The sequence below is a fragment of the Anopheles stephensi genome, chromosome 2 (assembly GCF_013141755.1).
Source record: "Anopheles stephensi strain Indian chromosome 2, UCI_ANSTEP_V1.0, whole genome shotgun sequence".
Classification (NCBI taxonomy): Eukaryota; Metazoa; Arthropoda; class Insecta; order Diptera; family Culicidae; genus Anopheles; species Anopheles stephensi.
Genome location: NC_050202.1, coordinates 63,941,853 through 63,957,171, shown reverse-complemented (window position 1 = coordinate 63,957,171; position 15,319 = coordinate 63,941,853). Strand labels below are relative to the sequence as shown.

The 15,319-nt window shown below is 45.6% G+C and overlaps 4 protein-coding genes across 5 annotated transcripts in view; 3 read left to right on the top strand and 1 right to left on the bottom strand.

The window, feature by feature from the left end:
- Positions 1-15,319, top strand: part of LOC118506762 (neurobeachin-like protein 1) — a 48,052-nt gene that overhangs the window by 28,803 nt on the left and 3,930 nt on the right. The window lies entirely within an intron of this gene.
- Positions 1,735-2,939, bottom strand: LOC118506766 (larval cuticle protein A2B-like). Its single transcript, XM_036044362.1, has 3 exons — positions 2,841-2,939; positions 2,506-2,730; positions 1,735-2,437 (listed from the first exon to the last, which is right to left on the bottom strand). The coding sequence occupies exons 1-3, from the start codon at positions 2,922-2,924 to the stop codon at positions 2,150-2,152; spliced, it is 597 nt and encodes a 198-aa protein (XP_035900255.1). The 5' UTR covers positions 2,925-2,939; the 3' UTR covers positions 1,735-2,149.
- LOC118506772 (larval cuticle protein A2B-like) lies at positions 6,538-7,367 on the top strand. The gene is made up of 3 exons (XM_036044367.1): positions 6,538-6,643; positions 6,726-6,927; positions 7,041-7,367. Exons 1-3 carry the CDS (start codon positions 6,638-6,640, stop codon positions 7,217-7,219), a joined length of 387 nt encoding a protein of 128 aa, XP_035900260.1. The 5' UTR covers positions 6,538-6,637; the 3' UTR covers positions 7,220-7,367.
- Positions 9,714-15,237, top strand: LOC118506174. The gene is made up of 4 exons (XM_036042945.1): positions 9,714-9,899; positions 10,409-10,885; positions 13,787-14,011; positions 14,139-15,237. Exons 1-4 carry the CDS (start codon positions 9,888-9,890, stop codon positions 14,850-14,852), a joined length of 1,428 nt encoding a protein of 475 aa, XP_035898838.1. The 5' UTR covers positions 9,714-9,887; the 3' UTR covers positions 14,853-15,237.

Genomic DNA, 15,319 nt, shown 5'->3' with positions numbered 1-15,319 from the left:
AAGCGTGGAAATTTGTAGCCGAGAGGCTCGTGAAAGTTCGTGTGTCGCCATGTTAGCACGTGTTAATATGAACTCGGTTACTCGTAACAAACGAATATGCCAACTTTAGACTATTTTGTATCCCTTTTTATTGAACGAGAATGACATGACCCCTTTTGCCGATTTGTATTTATAATGCTCAACAAATGTTCAGCCGACTTTAATGAAAAATGCCTTACTTTCTGCTTCTTTTTCTGTTTTTAAATTCCTCTCTTTTATATGAATAGAATGTATTCTATTAAAAAAGCACAATGTTGATTTTACTTTTCTTTTGTAAGTTTTGATTTTTTTATTATCTTGTAATATAATGTTTATAATGGACATAGCAACAAACCAGGCCGCTCTGTTTAAACAAAAAAAGGACAATGTGAGTACACCTATGTCCTGGCACCGGTTTTTCATTTAGCAGCAATGGTTCCAATTACTATACGAATCGTAACTGAAAAAAATACTCCTTGTACAACATCAAAAATCATGTTTTATTATTTATTTATTTATTTATTTATATTTGGTTAAGACGGTTTGACGCCATATTGTTAGCCTTTTCTTGTATTCATGATGATCCTGTTTTCCTCTTTTTTATTATTCCTACATTATAAACCCAAACAATCATTGGTTAAAATCATAATTGATTTAAATTATTTTTTCGGATCTTATTATAACATATTTATGAAATACCATCTAACTTAATGGCCACATTGAATAAGTAATGGAAGTTCGTTTTTGTTCTTTGCGAAATGTTCTTTTCCTTTTTGCCCTAGTGATATATCAGATCATTTCTGGCCTACTAGATTTACTGGTATCTCGTAATTGGATAGTCAATCCTCAGTACCGGAGGACGGTCCGGATGGGATTGTACTCCGGTCCTGTCATGTGAAGGCTGACACCTAGCGAAATCAAATAGAGGTTATTATTTGAAGAATTTGTATGCAAGGCTGCACATATTGAAATCAATGTTTAGAAAATTATATAAAAATCATATAGGGGTATGTCTGTCATCAGTGGTTTCTTTGACTTAGTTTTATCAATTGTCATATACTAAGTAGTGCGTAGAGGGAAATGGTGCGGAATAGACGCGATGGCCGGTCCTGCCTTGTGAATACCTCCATAGGTCAACAAAGGGCTGCCTAGTGGAATATTGATAGACGATATCAAAATCCATCCCGACCGAGTAGCAAGGACCGATTGTCCGACTATGGGACTATTAGTTATATGCGGTCCCGTGGCCTAGGCAACTGCTGCGTCGGTCTTCACACGGCCTGACCGGGGCTCAAATCCCATCTGGGCCGTTCGCCCATAGTGAGGACTGACTATACAACTATGCGGTTTCATTAAGTCTAGTAAGCTATAAATGGCAGACAGGAGGTCATTAGGTCAAGAAAGAAGATGATTTTTAATGGCTAGTACGTTTAAACAACAAAGCAAAGTAGTACGATAAAAAGGCATGACCTAAAGTGGTCATGTGATCAGCAGGATCATTAACGTTTGAATAGGAAATGATAAAATTTATCCTTGCACGATTTTGAATCATATTTTCATTAATTTATAAACGAAACATTTAGCCATGAAAGAGAATTGCCTCTGACAATTGTAAATTATTAGATCATAACTTTATGAAAGCCTTACACTTTACGAAGCACTATATATGATAATTGATCTGTAAACTTATCGGATTTAAAAACAGGCAGCAGTATGTTTTATGTTCTTTTGTAGAATTTGCTTTTATTTTCATCAGCCTTCGAGCTGACCATCATCTCTACTAACACAGCAGTAACAATAGCTTCACACCTGTTGTCACACAGTCAAATCACATGTCTATCAAACGATCTAATCTTCACTTCGTTTACAACAGCAGCAACAATGGCAGAAGCCGTATTCATATGTACAAAACAAAACTCTCAAAAGCAACAGAATAGATTGAATGTGAAGGAAAAATCGCTAATAGAGAATAGCTGTAGAGTTGGTAGAGAGAAAGACAGAGAACAAGGAAGAATAAAATAAGGCAAATAAATACAGGGAAAACGTTAACTAATGACTTGAAATAGCACGAGCATTAGGCACTGGACGTAAGAAACGATTCGCGGTACTGTCTAGGGATGCAGTGGTGAGCTTAACCAAGGATGGCCTTGCCGTATCCTGGGTATCCGTAGGGAGCGTACGGGGCAGCAACCTTGGCGACGGCGGGGTAAGCCAGCGGGGCAGCATACTTGGCAACTGGGGCAACAGCCTTGACGGCCAGCGGCTCACGGTGGACGACGGCGTTGAATCCGTTGACGGGGTCGGCGGTGTACTCAACGACACGACGGGTGCCATCGGGCTCAACCAGCGAGTACGATCCAGTCACAACATCTCCCGAGCGGGATTCCTGCTGTTCCTTGTTGTCTCCGGTCAGAGCATCCTGTGGGATCGGAACCTCGTTACGCATGCGGTTCGGAGACGTTCGTAATCGGCTACTCGTCTACTTACGGCAATGTGGTAGCTGTAGCTGTACTGTGGGTTGGGGTCGTAGTCATCGGCAACCTTAGCGACAACCGGGGCGGCAACCTTGGCGATGGTCGGGTAAGCCAGAGGAGCGGCAACCTTGGCCACAGCTGGGTAAGCTCCCAGAGGAGCGTGGTAAGCTCCCAACGGGGCTGGGTATCCGATGGCGACGGCGTTAGCGACGGCCACGATGGCGGCGAAGACAGCGAACTGTGTACGAGAATTGCATAAGTAAAGGTTTGTCTTAGAAATATCCTATTCACGGGGATGCATTTGCTCTCTCTCGCTCCTTCGGGTAATCCTTGCTCCGTGACACTTACTTTGAATGCCATTTTAGATGTTACTAGCTGATGCTGTGTTCTTGCTAGACGATTGAAATGATTGTGATACGGTTTCGCAGCCATCGGTTGGTTTTTATATCGAAATGCAAGCATTAGGTCCAATCACTTCACGACGACGCCGAAACCGATGCTGGCAAGAGCGATCTCGTGGTCCTCGGGAAAGAATTTTTTGCATTTTTCGCCAACCTTCAGCGCATTTCGATGCTGCTGGAGTGAACGGAATGGCTAGTGTTGATAGGGCTTTTTGGTTCGAATTTTCCTTTCGTTCGCATGGGCGCATTGCGTTGCATCGGGCAGTTGCAGTAGGTCCGTCGTCGTATGATGCATACAGACAGGTTTCGCGAATGTGTGAGCCACGCGTGTGCGTTAAACCACGCAGTCTCTTTCCGTTGCGATCGGGTCAAATCTGGCTGCGCTGGTGTTATTAGTCGCTGGTGCACACAATGCAAGGGAGGGAAATTGAGACAATACTTCATCAACTGCAGCCTATCCTATCTCAGGTTCAAATCGGCGCTTGGGTGGGGTAGCGTGCATTAGGAGTTGTGGATCACACTCATGATCTTCGCAGTGCAGGGTCAAACGGTCTTGCAAACCGGGTTTAGCTGGCGGCGGGTGATCATGCACGCATTGCCGATACGTTGACGGTGATTAGCTTGCGATCAGGTTTAGATCGTCGGAAGGGCGTTAAGTTATTGCATCCTATGTGATGTCATTTATGCAACGTTTCGCTCGGAGGTGAATGTGGATTAGCGGGTTAGATTTCAGTCCGGATATGCTGTTTGTTTGATATGCTTCGGAAGTCCTTTTTCTCAAGCGGAGGTATTTAGCAGATTTTCATAGGTTTGATAATAATATTTTATTGTATGAAACCATAAACTGAAAAAAGGTTTAAACATCTTGGAAATTCATTGAATTTAATTTTTGCTGTCTTCGATTACATTTAATATTTGTAGAAAATAGAAGCAGGTTGTAAGACACTTGTATCGCAATCTCCAAAAGAGTAGGGACAGTATCATAAAGCAACGCAGCACTTCTCTATCATTATGTGTAGAACAAGCTTTAACACACGTGTAAACACTAGGGCGTGGTATTTAACGCAGACACGGATCATAACTCTCTGTACAGCTAGTCGAGTAAGCGAGAGCACATTCGTAACATGGTTGATGAATGCGTTTAGGATCGTTCAGACGACACCAGAACGTGTCTAACAAAGTGGCTTGACCTTTTGAAGGATTGGCAGATATAGACACACACACAACACAAAACGTCTCCTTGAGGTATTCTTGTGAAAACCCCATGGAAAACTTTCTGCCATACCAAAACTGACCGCTACTAGCGCCACATTTCCAGCTGGTGCACAAAGGTGCGACAAATTATGTGTGTCTCTTTTTTTCTCCTTTCTGTTCGACATACTAAACGCCGTAAGTGAACTAGACCGCTAGGCACGGTCTTCAAGTGCATTATAAGAAAATGCAACATAGTATTGTGGCCAACGCCAGAGCCCTGCGGCACATCGTTTGTTGCCCGGTGAGCTTGAATGTCACTTGGCATCGATAATTATTTCAAAACCTCATGCATCGCACAATAACTAGTGGCTTCGGGCACGGTCAAATGGTAGCGCGATAGCTGTAAGTATTATCCCGCCCTGCCATGCTGTACCTAATGGGATGGAGACAAATCGTGTTCGGTGGACAGTGGTTTGTAGTACAGGAGAAACAATAATAAATACGATTAAATATTTCCGAAATGTAAGTGCGAGTATTAAGTGCTGGTTTATGATGTTAAATTTATCGCTTGGCCAGCATTTTCACGTGCTACTTCATTCTTTCTCTTCGCTGCTCGCAGTCACAGTTGTTTGGTCGATATTGCTCAATCATTTGATGCAGGTCAGGTTTGCACTCGCGATCTCGAATTTATCTGATGCAATATAGAGTCCGGTTAAAACAGTGAGAGCAAACCCACTGCTTCCAGCTCGAAGTTGCGCGGGTCACCCCAGTGACCGGGTGGCGGTGCATATTATATTTGGGTCACATTGATTGTGCGCAAGGTCGTTTGCGGAGCACGCCTAAAGTCTGACACTGGCGGAGAAGTGTTCTTAACAAGTAACGTGTTTTACGAGCCGTACAAGCGTACGGCACCTGTTTTTGGGTGAACTTTATTCAATCAAAAATGTACCTTTTCTCATGATACTATTGAATCGGCAGTGTGTTTTTGGTAGCTCGGGGAACTGTGGTCTTCGTTTCTTTTTTTATGTTATAGTTAGTTGAAAAACCTTCTTCATTTTTATATTTTAAGTATTGAGGTTTAACGGCGTATTGTCAATACCGCATGTGACAACGATATACAAATTCGTAAAAATTAACAAGACATCTCCATCCTATTATTTACCTCATCCCGGGCATGCTCGGCAAAATTTTAAACTATTCTGCCAAAACATCGAAAGTGTAACTAAAGATACTAATATTGTGTAAGTTTAGCCTCGAAGATATTTGTCAGTTTCCCAGTGTTTTATTTATTTATTTTTTATTTTACTAGCTATTGTACAAAACACAGAAGAATTGTACAATTCTGCTCTTGTCAAATCATTAGATCATAATTTTTATTCATCTTCTGAAATTTGTGATTTCAACCAGAACAGGGCTTAAGAAAAACATTAAGACGAAATCAAAAGCATTTGGGAACCGTGTAAGCATCTGAGGGACGGAAAAATGTATGGAAAACTGAAAATATCTGGGGAACCGATAATAAATATCGGGACAAAGCCAAAAATATCAGCTGAAGAGAAAAAAACTCCGGAATCCCATGCAATATCGTATTATAATCGAAAGACTTCTATGCCGCATAAGGCGACGAACCTAATAGTGGCATGAAAAAGTATTTAGTGTTTTTTTTTTATTTCCATTTATTCATTACATTTTATTCGCACTTGTGACATTTGACATTGACTTTGACCCATAGCTCTTAACCTTCAATTTGCAACATTTTCTGCCACAATTAGTTCCATTTGTAGAACATCCGCATATGCATCGGTCACCGTGAATCAGCCCAGCATTACGATGTCCAATCAAAACACTTACGCAACGGCATGTTAATCCTTCGTATTCCCTACAGCGAGCGTATACTGTTCCATATTGCAACGGCGATTTCACTTGTTTCGGGCACAACGCGGTCGTCATGTTTCAGCGTTTGATTGCGTCTGCTTATGCAACCAGAGCCGGTCGGGCAGGCCCGGTGACAAGCAATGGTGGCCAAAAATATATTGTCCCTTGCTGGTCCTGCTTTCGCTAAGTGGCTGATATGATCAAACACTGCTCGAGCCGTGCAGTGCCGGCTTCTGCCCGATAAACCCTATCGTTTTTAGGGAGTCTTCTCACTGCTCCGCCACACGCGGCTTCTAGTGGTGCCTGGTCCGAATTCGGTTGGCTAGCCAGCTGCCGTTGTGAATTTTTAATCGTATTATTATGAACCCATCAGCCATCATTAAGTGGGGCGCATCGCATAGTTTTTGACTACAATTGGTGGTCAATTGATTTGGGTGGTGTGCAGGAACGCGCGTTGTGGGGGAGATGCGTGTCACCTTATTAAAAACGATACGTCATAAACCAAGGGATGGGTAAACGTGCGGAGGGAGTTTAGTTGCGATGCGATGTTTTGCTTTATAAACCAATGTCTGATGGTACAGGAGACATCACAACAATTTCAAACATTAACCAGTGTGCAGTGTGTTAATCGTGCAGTGCAGTGAATTTCCTGACTTTTTAAAAACTCCTATCAAAATGAAGGTAAGTGATGCGGTTCTTGATAGCAGAAGGCTATTACCTGGCCGCTTTCTACTAACAATCGTTCTGCTCGTTCTGCTTTCAGTTCGCCGTGATCGTTGCTTCGCTCAGTGCCGCTCTGGCTGTTTATGGAACTCACGCCGCCGTCGTGCCGGTAGCACCGGCCGTAGCCGTGAGCACCAACTACGATCCACTGCCACAGTATACCTACGCGTACAACGTGCAAGACGCTCTGACGGGCGATAGCAAAAGCCAGCAAGAAACTCGCGATGGCGATGTCGTACGCGGTTAGTTTCGAATTCGAACTGCTCGAGTTTTGTTCGAGCAGCGAACACCGATGAACCACCGAACGGCCGGTTTGTTTTTACAACCCGCTTCTCCCTCTCTCTCCCCCTTTTAGGCTCATACTCGCTGGTCGAACCAGACGGCACGCTGCGCACGGTCTTCTACACGGCCGATCCTGTCAATGGATTCAACGCAGTGGTCCAGCGTGGTCCTCTCGTGCCGAAAGCTGTCGTACCGGTGGCCGCCGGTCCAGCCGTATTTGCGCCAGCTCCGGTAGCGCGAGTGTTAGGTTAACTGGGCAGCTAATTCATGTGCTTCGTCCACCAAAAAGCAGGACGTCTCATCTAGGTTAATTTAGCACCGATTCGCTTTAATCTACATGTTTGTTGTGTTATCTAGACTGAAATAAAATAGTAAACAAATGTTATTACCAGCAACAAAACCCGCCTTTTCTATTGCGAGCAGTGCCATGTATTGGACAGGTTTTTGCTTTTCACCACACAGCTTCCATATGCGTACCACGATCGTCATCTGTGAATGAAAATAAACTTCAAGGTCGATGATTTTCCTAACTCAGTGCATATAAAGATCGGAATGGACTCATAGACCGCCGGCCAGCCAGCCTGTTTAGGTTATTTTTGCTAATTAATTAAACGTTCTTGCATGTGATTGCACGAGTTGATTACATCTGTGGCAATATTTTACGATCACTTATGACCAGCATCTGAGGGTTTATGGCTAGCTTTCAGACGAAAGTGGCGATAAATTAAATGAGGTAGAAATAAATAAATGAATGTCTTTATAGCACGTGATAAGACATTCGAGATACAGATATCTATCTCGAACTATCAATTAATAAACAATTTAAACAAATCCCATGTACCTATGTACTTTTGATTTAAGAAACTATGTACCTTAGGATATTTTTAACCCATTTTCTGATAGTTTATTAGGTAAAATTTCTTAGAAAAGCCAAGAAAGCTTTGCAGCACGAAACAGGAGAAACGATCAAATGAGTCAATTAAAATAATGCTCAGAATGATCTCAATTCGCACAGTAGATTGGCGTACAGATTACGCAACGACCGTTGTCGGTACGAGTAGCAACGAAACTGGATATCCCTTCAGCGTATGGAACCTATCGAAACACCCGGCATGCCATTCTTGAAGCGAGTGCAACAGTACCGGCCATCCCGCAAACTCTCCGCCTCGCCAACGCACTCCCTTTCTTTCTGTATGAAAGCTTGACGTTCTGCGCGGCACATCCAAACGGTTGGCTACGCTATGCTACCTGTTCGGCGGTTAGAAAAGCTAGGCAAGCGCCAACCAAACCCATGCTGAACATGGCTTCGAGCGTTCGGCGAACTGTGCGGGGCTGAAATAATTCAAGAATACATGATTTAATTAATCCCGCTTTATGCGCACACTGCACGACGGTGTGTGAAGAAGCCAGCGAAAAGCAAAAGGCAAACTTTTAACTAGTTCACCGTGTAAATTTTGCGTCGTTCTGTACAAGATTGTTGAACTAATTCAGGCCTAAGCTTACGGTGGCCCGCAACGACCGGAGTATTGGGACACAACCGCGTCAAGCGACCGCGTCCGCTCGATCAGCTGTTCAACCGTGCCAACCAGTGTGTAATTGAACCTGTCTGGTCCAGTTCGGTCCTGCCCGGTGGTAGCCCGGGCCTGCCCAGTAACCGTTCGGAGACAAACTATTCCATTGACGAAGACCGGGTGGACGTCTGTGACCGGTCAGTTGTTGTCGGCGTTTAGTGTCAACGGCCAACGGAGCAAGGAGGTAGTTTGGCGTTGTTTTTTCTCTCTCTCTCTCTCTCTCCCACTCGTTTTGTTTTCCCTTCTGAGCTCAGCACAAATGGTCCCCGTCAAAGGGTAACGCAATCGGTAGTGATTTAATGGAATGTTTCGACACATAAATAAATTGATTATGCGATTGTATATAGCAGGTAGCAAAAATAATCTCTCTGATGGGGATTTCATTGTTTGAAGCGGACAGGTTTCTACAATCCGATAAACACGACACTATTCTAAGCTTTAGTGAAATGCTCGGGTCGAGCTAAGGGTCCCAGCAATTCCAAGTCGTTTTTTTTCAACTTGGAAAAGCATTTACACAAAAGCTTTAAGCTATTTCCTGTCGATAAATGTAAGATTTTATATTCAGACATACTTTTTACAATTATCTAGATGAGTGTTAAAATTGATTGACTCTTTTCACCGTACCTTGCATGTAACATGCATTTCACTTCTGCGATCTTCCATCGCCGATCAAAGAAGGATGGTCTATATTACATCAAGAACGCTTCATACGACCGGCCGACGTTGCTTTACAAGCTACATGCTTTTAGTTAGAGACCATCGTGCCTGTTCGGGATGGTAATGGTGGGAAAACCTAAACTCCCCAATGCCGTAAACTCCCCGTCCACCTATGCCGACCATCTCGTGGCCTGGCCGGTACACTGTTCGACCCCACAAGACAAGAGAGCATGGGTATGCGTGGTAAAAAAGCACCACCGTGCAGATGATGTAGAAAGCAACGAAAGGGAAAACAAGTACCACGCGAGTCCGGTGTGTGTTTGTGTCGCGGCGGTATGTGTCGCCCCAAACAGGGGCACAAGCAAGCTTGAGTTGAGTGATCTGTCGAACGGGGGTTGAATATTTTTCTGCCCTCCATTCAACCCGCACGATTCTGCCGAATGGTGGTGCAGCATCCGCCTGCCTTGGCGTTTGGGTCGGTAAAAAGGTGTGTATTTATAGGAGCGCTCGGTTCGTCCTGAAGTCATACCAAAGAACAACCTTGGCAGGAGAACATCAGCTGCGATTGATCTGTGCGAGATCCAACGTCGACAAGTGGTACAGTTCAGTGCACTATCGAACGCAAGTGCCGTTTCAGTGAACAGAAGTCTTAGTAGTGCAGTGTGCAGCGACCTATCTCAAACAGCGGAATCATGATTTCGAAGGTGAATTGACGGTTTATTGAGCAAAACATGCAGTTAGAATCGTTAGTTTAGTGATCCTATACTGTATGGAGGCAAAATTCTTGAAAAGTTCTTCAAAGGACCTTCCAAATTGGAAGCAACATCCTGCTCTTTTTAAGATTCCGTAACGACTGAAAATCAATAATGAAGAGCCAAGTGAACACATAAATAATTCAAATATTAGATCAAAACCACGTAAAGAAGTAAAGTCGTCACAAAGTAAAGAAGGATGCTAAGGCGAGCTAAGGAATATTAAAATGGTTTTTGGAAACATTTAGAATAAAATCCCCATAAGCTCTCTAATTTGCAGCCACGGGATCAAGTCAAGGAATCCAGTAATAGCAAGCCCTCTCGAGGATGTAGAGCTGAAGATGAATCGTCCATGTTGGGCATTTTCAGTTCAGAAATAGGTTCATCAGGACAGCATGAACGGAACAGGAATCTACCCCAGATCATTTTGGTTGACCGAACGTGCACATTTTTCCCCTTAGGTACTTCTGGTTGCCTCCCTGGTGGCTGCATCCGTCGCCTCACCCGTATACGGACCACTCTCCTACGAACCTGCCCTATCGTACGGTTATGCAGCTAAAGCTATCCAGCCTCTGCACACAGTAGCGGCCGCTCCAGTTCTTCATGCGCCAGCCGTCGTAGCTGCTGCGCCGATCCTGAAACACGTCGAAGCGTACGATCCGAACCCGCACTACAGCTTCAGCTACGGCGTATCGGACCCGCACACCGGTGACTCGAAGCATGCGGAAGAAACACTCTCGAACGGTGTCGTCCACGGTAGCTACTCGCTGACCGAGCCGGACGGTACCATCCGCAAGGTGACGTACACGGCCGACAAGATCCACGGGTTCAATGCCGTCGTGGAGAAGAGTGGCCATGCCATCCACACGGCACCGGTGCTGAAGAAGGTCGTCGCTGCGGCTCCGCTGGTACATGCTGCCCTGCCGTACTACCATCACTGAACCTAGGCAAAGCTAGTGAAATGACCCATTATTGCTGTAGATACACGTACGTTAGCTTTAGGTGCCCAACCAAGGACATACTGTTAGTAATTGCAATTACGGCAGTAAGCTGAAGATTAATAAAACAGAACAACCCACAATACCAGTATACAAAGAAAGTAGTCGTTAAGCAAGCACCGTTCACTGCCCATCTCCATACCTTCTTGTCGCTGCCGATGCGAAAAGGAAATGGAGCACAAGCGGTTGGCTAGTAGGTGACTCACCTTCATTAGAATTTGTCCTGTAGAAGCTTGCAGCGAAATAATCTATCATGGCTTTGTCTGTACTCTTTCTTCTTAATAAAAAAGATTTCACAGATAGCAAAGTGTAAGGTGTTGTTTGAAGGTTGAAGATGTACGCCGGCATGTAATGGACGTTGTCAGCGTGCTGCGGTGTAATGCACGAGGCCTTACGTGAGCTGCATACTTTTTTCTCTCTCTATCGCCACACGTCACCCCGAACTGACGCGATGTCCTAAGACTTCACCGTATATTCTCTCAATTATGTTTGTAACTTCGAAACACTGACCACCACCCGATTGCATCCTTTGACGCCTCTTTTTCCCATGACCTAGTTAGGGGTAATTTTTGTAGAACCGAGCCTAAGAATGGGGCACGTGGTATATGTTGTTTTACAGTCACACGCTTGAAGATTTACTCTCGCAACAAACACTTCCAACGTCAATGTGTGGTGATGGTGCCCGTTTTAGGTGTAATTAGCCCTTTCGCGAGCATCGGCAAGGGTTGCGCAAAAATGTCGCCCAAGCCACCAAAGTTGTCCGTCGCTAACAATTAGGTCGGCGTTCGATCGGACCGGTGCGCACATTGGTGTCTGTCTGCAGACCGGGGATCTTGCCGATCGACTGGCGTACGACCGCGAACCCATAACCTGTACCGGTTCTTGCTTATATAGGATCTATCGCACGGCAACGCACGTTGACGTGTGTTTAGGTCTGCCGCGAACATCCTCCGGAATTTATACCGTCTCGTTCGCACACGCTGATCAATGCTGACACCTGCCATGTTGTTTCCCTCATGGTGGAGGACGTGCAGCAGTAGCAACAAACTTAAGACCACGCTAGTAGCCCACTACTTTACGCAATGTTGCACTAAGCGTCGTTAATGCTGCGCGAGCACGCATGGTCGCTAGACGACATTGCCACGGTTGTCCTCACCGCTCCGGTATGTCGGTTGTGTTGTACCACCGTCAAATCTAGGCCAGTTACCAGGGGCTGCCTGCATTTTTAACCATTTCGTTTTTGCTCGAACGACAAATTGATATTCTCTTCCATTTTTTTTCTTGTCTGCCCCGTCCACCGAGCGCCACGTTTGGGGTTTGGGGAGAAAGAGTGTCCCGGCAAGGAATTCGTATGCGGTGATCGAAAATTCATTACCATTCCGTTTGAATTTATCGCACGTCGTCGATCTATATGAATGACAATTCACTTTCAATATGGTGTCCTGTTCGGTACGCACGCGCGGTACCGATGTTCCGCGACCGTTCCTGAGCTGGAACTCGTTGGAAAAGTTTTTCTCGCAGCAACTTGTAATTTGTGGCGAATGTTGGGCGAATTCGGTCAGCATTTTTTTTGCCGAACAGTAGCTTTCAACTGTATCGTCGATGAGTAACGGATGAAACGATCGTGATCGTCTGTCGGATCGCCTAGATTCAAAAAAAGTTTGAATGTTTAGTAGAAAGCCGCATATGTTTAGCAAATCAATCAGTAGAAATAAATATAAAACAAAGTTTCTATTATTTGCTTAGAAAGAATGAAATCGGAATTGCACTTTTAAAAATTAAGAATCGGCAAGATCACTAGATTGATCAGGAAATCTTAAGATGCAACTTTCTCCAGTTTCTTCTTAGGCTCTACAGCCTTAAGAGGTCTTGGTCTACCATTACTGGTATCGTTGATTTGGTTTACCGGTATAGCTGGACAGACAGTCCTGCGTCTTGCGCCAGAGTTGTTGATGACACACTTGTGTTTTTAATGCATCTGCTCTCTTTCTAAACTCCGCTTGTATCTTTATGATTCTTTGAGGTATGACTTCTAATTGCATGATCGGACTTAAAATAATAAAATTCGACCTACGAGCAGCCATCTCTTTTCTTCGCTTTACGACTGCATGTCGACCCTATGATGGCTTACTAGACCTTATGTTGGATAGAAGGTCCCCTGTTTGGTCCGGATGGGATTTGAACCCCGATCCTTCCGTGTAAAGACTTGCCCCCCTCAGTCATAATTTATTTTTTTACTTCTATATCGGTTCTAATTCGATCAATATATTCCTATAGGCAGGATGATCTTTTCATCTACCGTAAACTACATTAATCTTCTTCTAATATCTTTTATCATTGCGCTTAGCTAATGAATCATTAGCAGCACGCGTTACCTAACATCACCAACGGCCTTGAATTGTTTGCTTGCCGTGTCGTGCCTCCAGCGTGACCTCGGATCGTATTCCTCCCGTTCATCGCGTGCATCCCTTTTTGGGAACTCGCTATTTTCTACCCATTTTTTCTTTGGGGAAAGCTACTTTTCCCGTGCGGTTCCACCGGGTTTGCCAGCACAGTTTGCCAGCGTTGCTATGCCATTTGCAGCCTGAAGTCGTCCTCATGGATCGTGCCCCGAACGGGAACGAGGTGAAGCAAAGCTCGCAGGCATTACTCACACCATTCCACTGTCGTGTGCTCCGTGTATGTTTGATAAGCGCACGTGCACGGAATCACTGATTGTGCAGGGTGGTTCCATCATGCCGCTGGTCCGCCATGAGGATGCGACGTAGTGCGGGTGACCACACATAGACTACCGATCAGCGGTCATCGGATGGCCTTAATATCGGGTACCGTTGATAGTAGGAGTTAACGGGGGGAAGCCCTACTGCAGAAGTGTGGCCATGGTATGTAAATTCACGGTGCCCACCGAAAGTTTCAGCCGAGGGCGGTGAATCGTTGATCGAATTCGGATTTGGTTTTGGTATAAAAACCATTCGCCGCCATCGATCAGTACGTCAGTCAGTTGCGCTTCACTTCACTAAACAGTGTGAAATTTCACTACCCAAGTCTACAATGAGTTTGCTCAAAGTAAGTGTGGTGCATCCGGTCCCGGACGTTCGTACGTCCAGTGGCAGTGCTGTGCTTGAGTGTTCAAACTGTGTGCTGAATCCTGTCGGTGTTGTTCTGAACTCCCTTTCTCTCCCTTCGTCTGTAGGTTGCCGTTTTCGCCGCCCTAGCCCTGTGCGCTAGCGCTGAGCCTAAACCAGATCCGGCGTTGTTGGCCGCTCCTTTGGCGGCTCCGCTTGCCTACTCGGCACCGCTGCTGCAGGCCCCCGTTGTCGCTCGTTCCTTTGCCGCCCCCGTCGCTTACTCGTCTCCGGTTGCCTACACAGCCCCGGTGGTTGCACGTGCCGCTTACACCGCTGCTGCTCCAGTTGCGTACAGTGCGCCAGTGGTAGCACGTGCTGCTCCGATCGCCGCTGCCGCATACACTGCGCCGGTGGTTGCTGCTGCCGCTGCTCCGGCCGTTGTTGCTGCTCGTGCTGCACCAGTAGTTGCCGCCGCCCCGGTCGCAGCCGCGCCGGTCGTGGCTGCCCGTGCCGCGCCAGTTCTGGCCGCTGCTCCAGTTCAGGCCGAATTCGCTGATGCATACCCGCAGTACCAGTACGCGTACAACGTCCAGGATACGTTGACCGGAGATTCTAAGACCCAGGAAGAAACTCGCGACGGTGATGTCGTCAAGGGATCGTACTCGCTGATCGAACCCGACGGTTCGCGCCGCATCGTCAACTACTATGCCGACCCAATCAACGGATTCAACGCCGTCGTGCAGAAGGACATCCCGGTGGCCGTCGCTACGCCCGCCGTTGCCGTCGCTGCCAAGACCGTTGTGGCTCCGGCTGTCGCCGCCAAGGCCGTCGTTGTCTAAGTCGATCTGCAGCCATGAATGGTCAGTTCATGTCGCCGTGTACATAGGACCCCGAGCTCGAGTGTAAATAGTGCCTACGCCTGCCAATTCCCGATCTACAGCCGTACAACGGAAGCCGTCACCTGACACAGGGACCGCAATGCAACGACAGGATCTGCGTGCAGACTTTGAAGCATTCATCCATTTGTACATAATTTCCACTGTCCTCTTTTGTAAAGCACCTTGCCCACACTGACTTACAATCCTTTGCACCTTCCCAGAACTTTATCCCTTGCACCTTTCTCCCCTATCCATACCATCCTGTCCATACTCCGTTCCTGTTCCAAAATTGTTTTAAGATGATGAAAAGAAATACAAGAAAATCTGCTTTTATAATGAATTGAAACAATGGTGTTTTATTTGCCAATCGCCTTGGAAAAAAAGGAAATTGTTTTATTGTATGACTTTAAAGTTGATATTTTAAAAAA

Excerpts from the sequence above, each read along its gene's own strand:
- LOC118506766 (XM_036044362.1), bottom strand. The coding sequence starts at position 2,924 with ATGGCTGCGAAACCGTATCACAATCATTTCAATCGTCTAGCAAGAACA. Across the intron at positions 2,731-2,840 it reads CATCTAAAATGGCATTCAAA|TTCGCTGTCTTCGCCGCCAT; the intron begins GTAAGTGTCACG and ends TCTCGTACACAG. Across the intron at positions 2,438-2,505 it reads GCTACAGCTACCACATTGCC|GATGCTCTGACCGGAGACAA; the intron begins GTAAGTAGACGA and ends CCGATCCCACAG.
- LOC118506772 (XM_036044367.1), top strand. Across the intron at positions 6,928-7,040 it reads CGATGGCGATGTCGTACGCG|GCTCATACTCGCTGGTCGAA; the intron begins GTTAGTTTCGAA and ends TCCCCCTTTTAG.
- LOC118506174 (XM_036042945.1), top strand. Across the intron at positions 10,886-13,786 it reads CCCTGCCGTACTACCATCAC|GAGTTAACGGGGGGAAGCCC; the intron begins TGAACCTAGGCA and ends CGTTGATAGTAG. Across the intron at positions 14,012-14,138 it reads CTACAATGAGTTTGCTCAAA|GTTGCCGTTTTCGCCGCCCT; the intron begins GTAAGTGTGGTG and ends CTTCGTCTGTAG.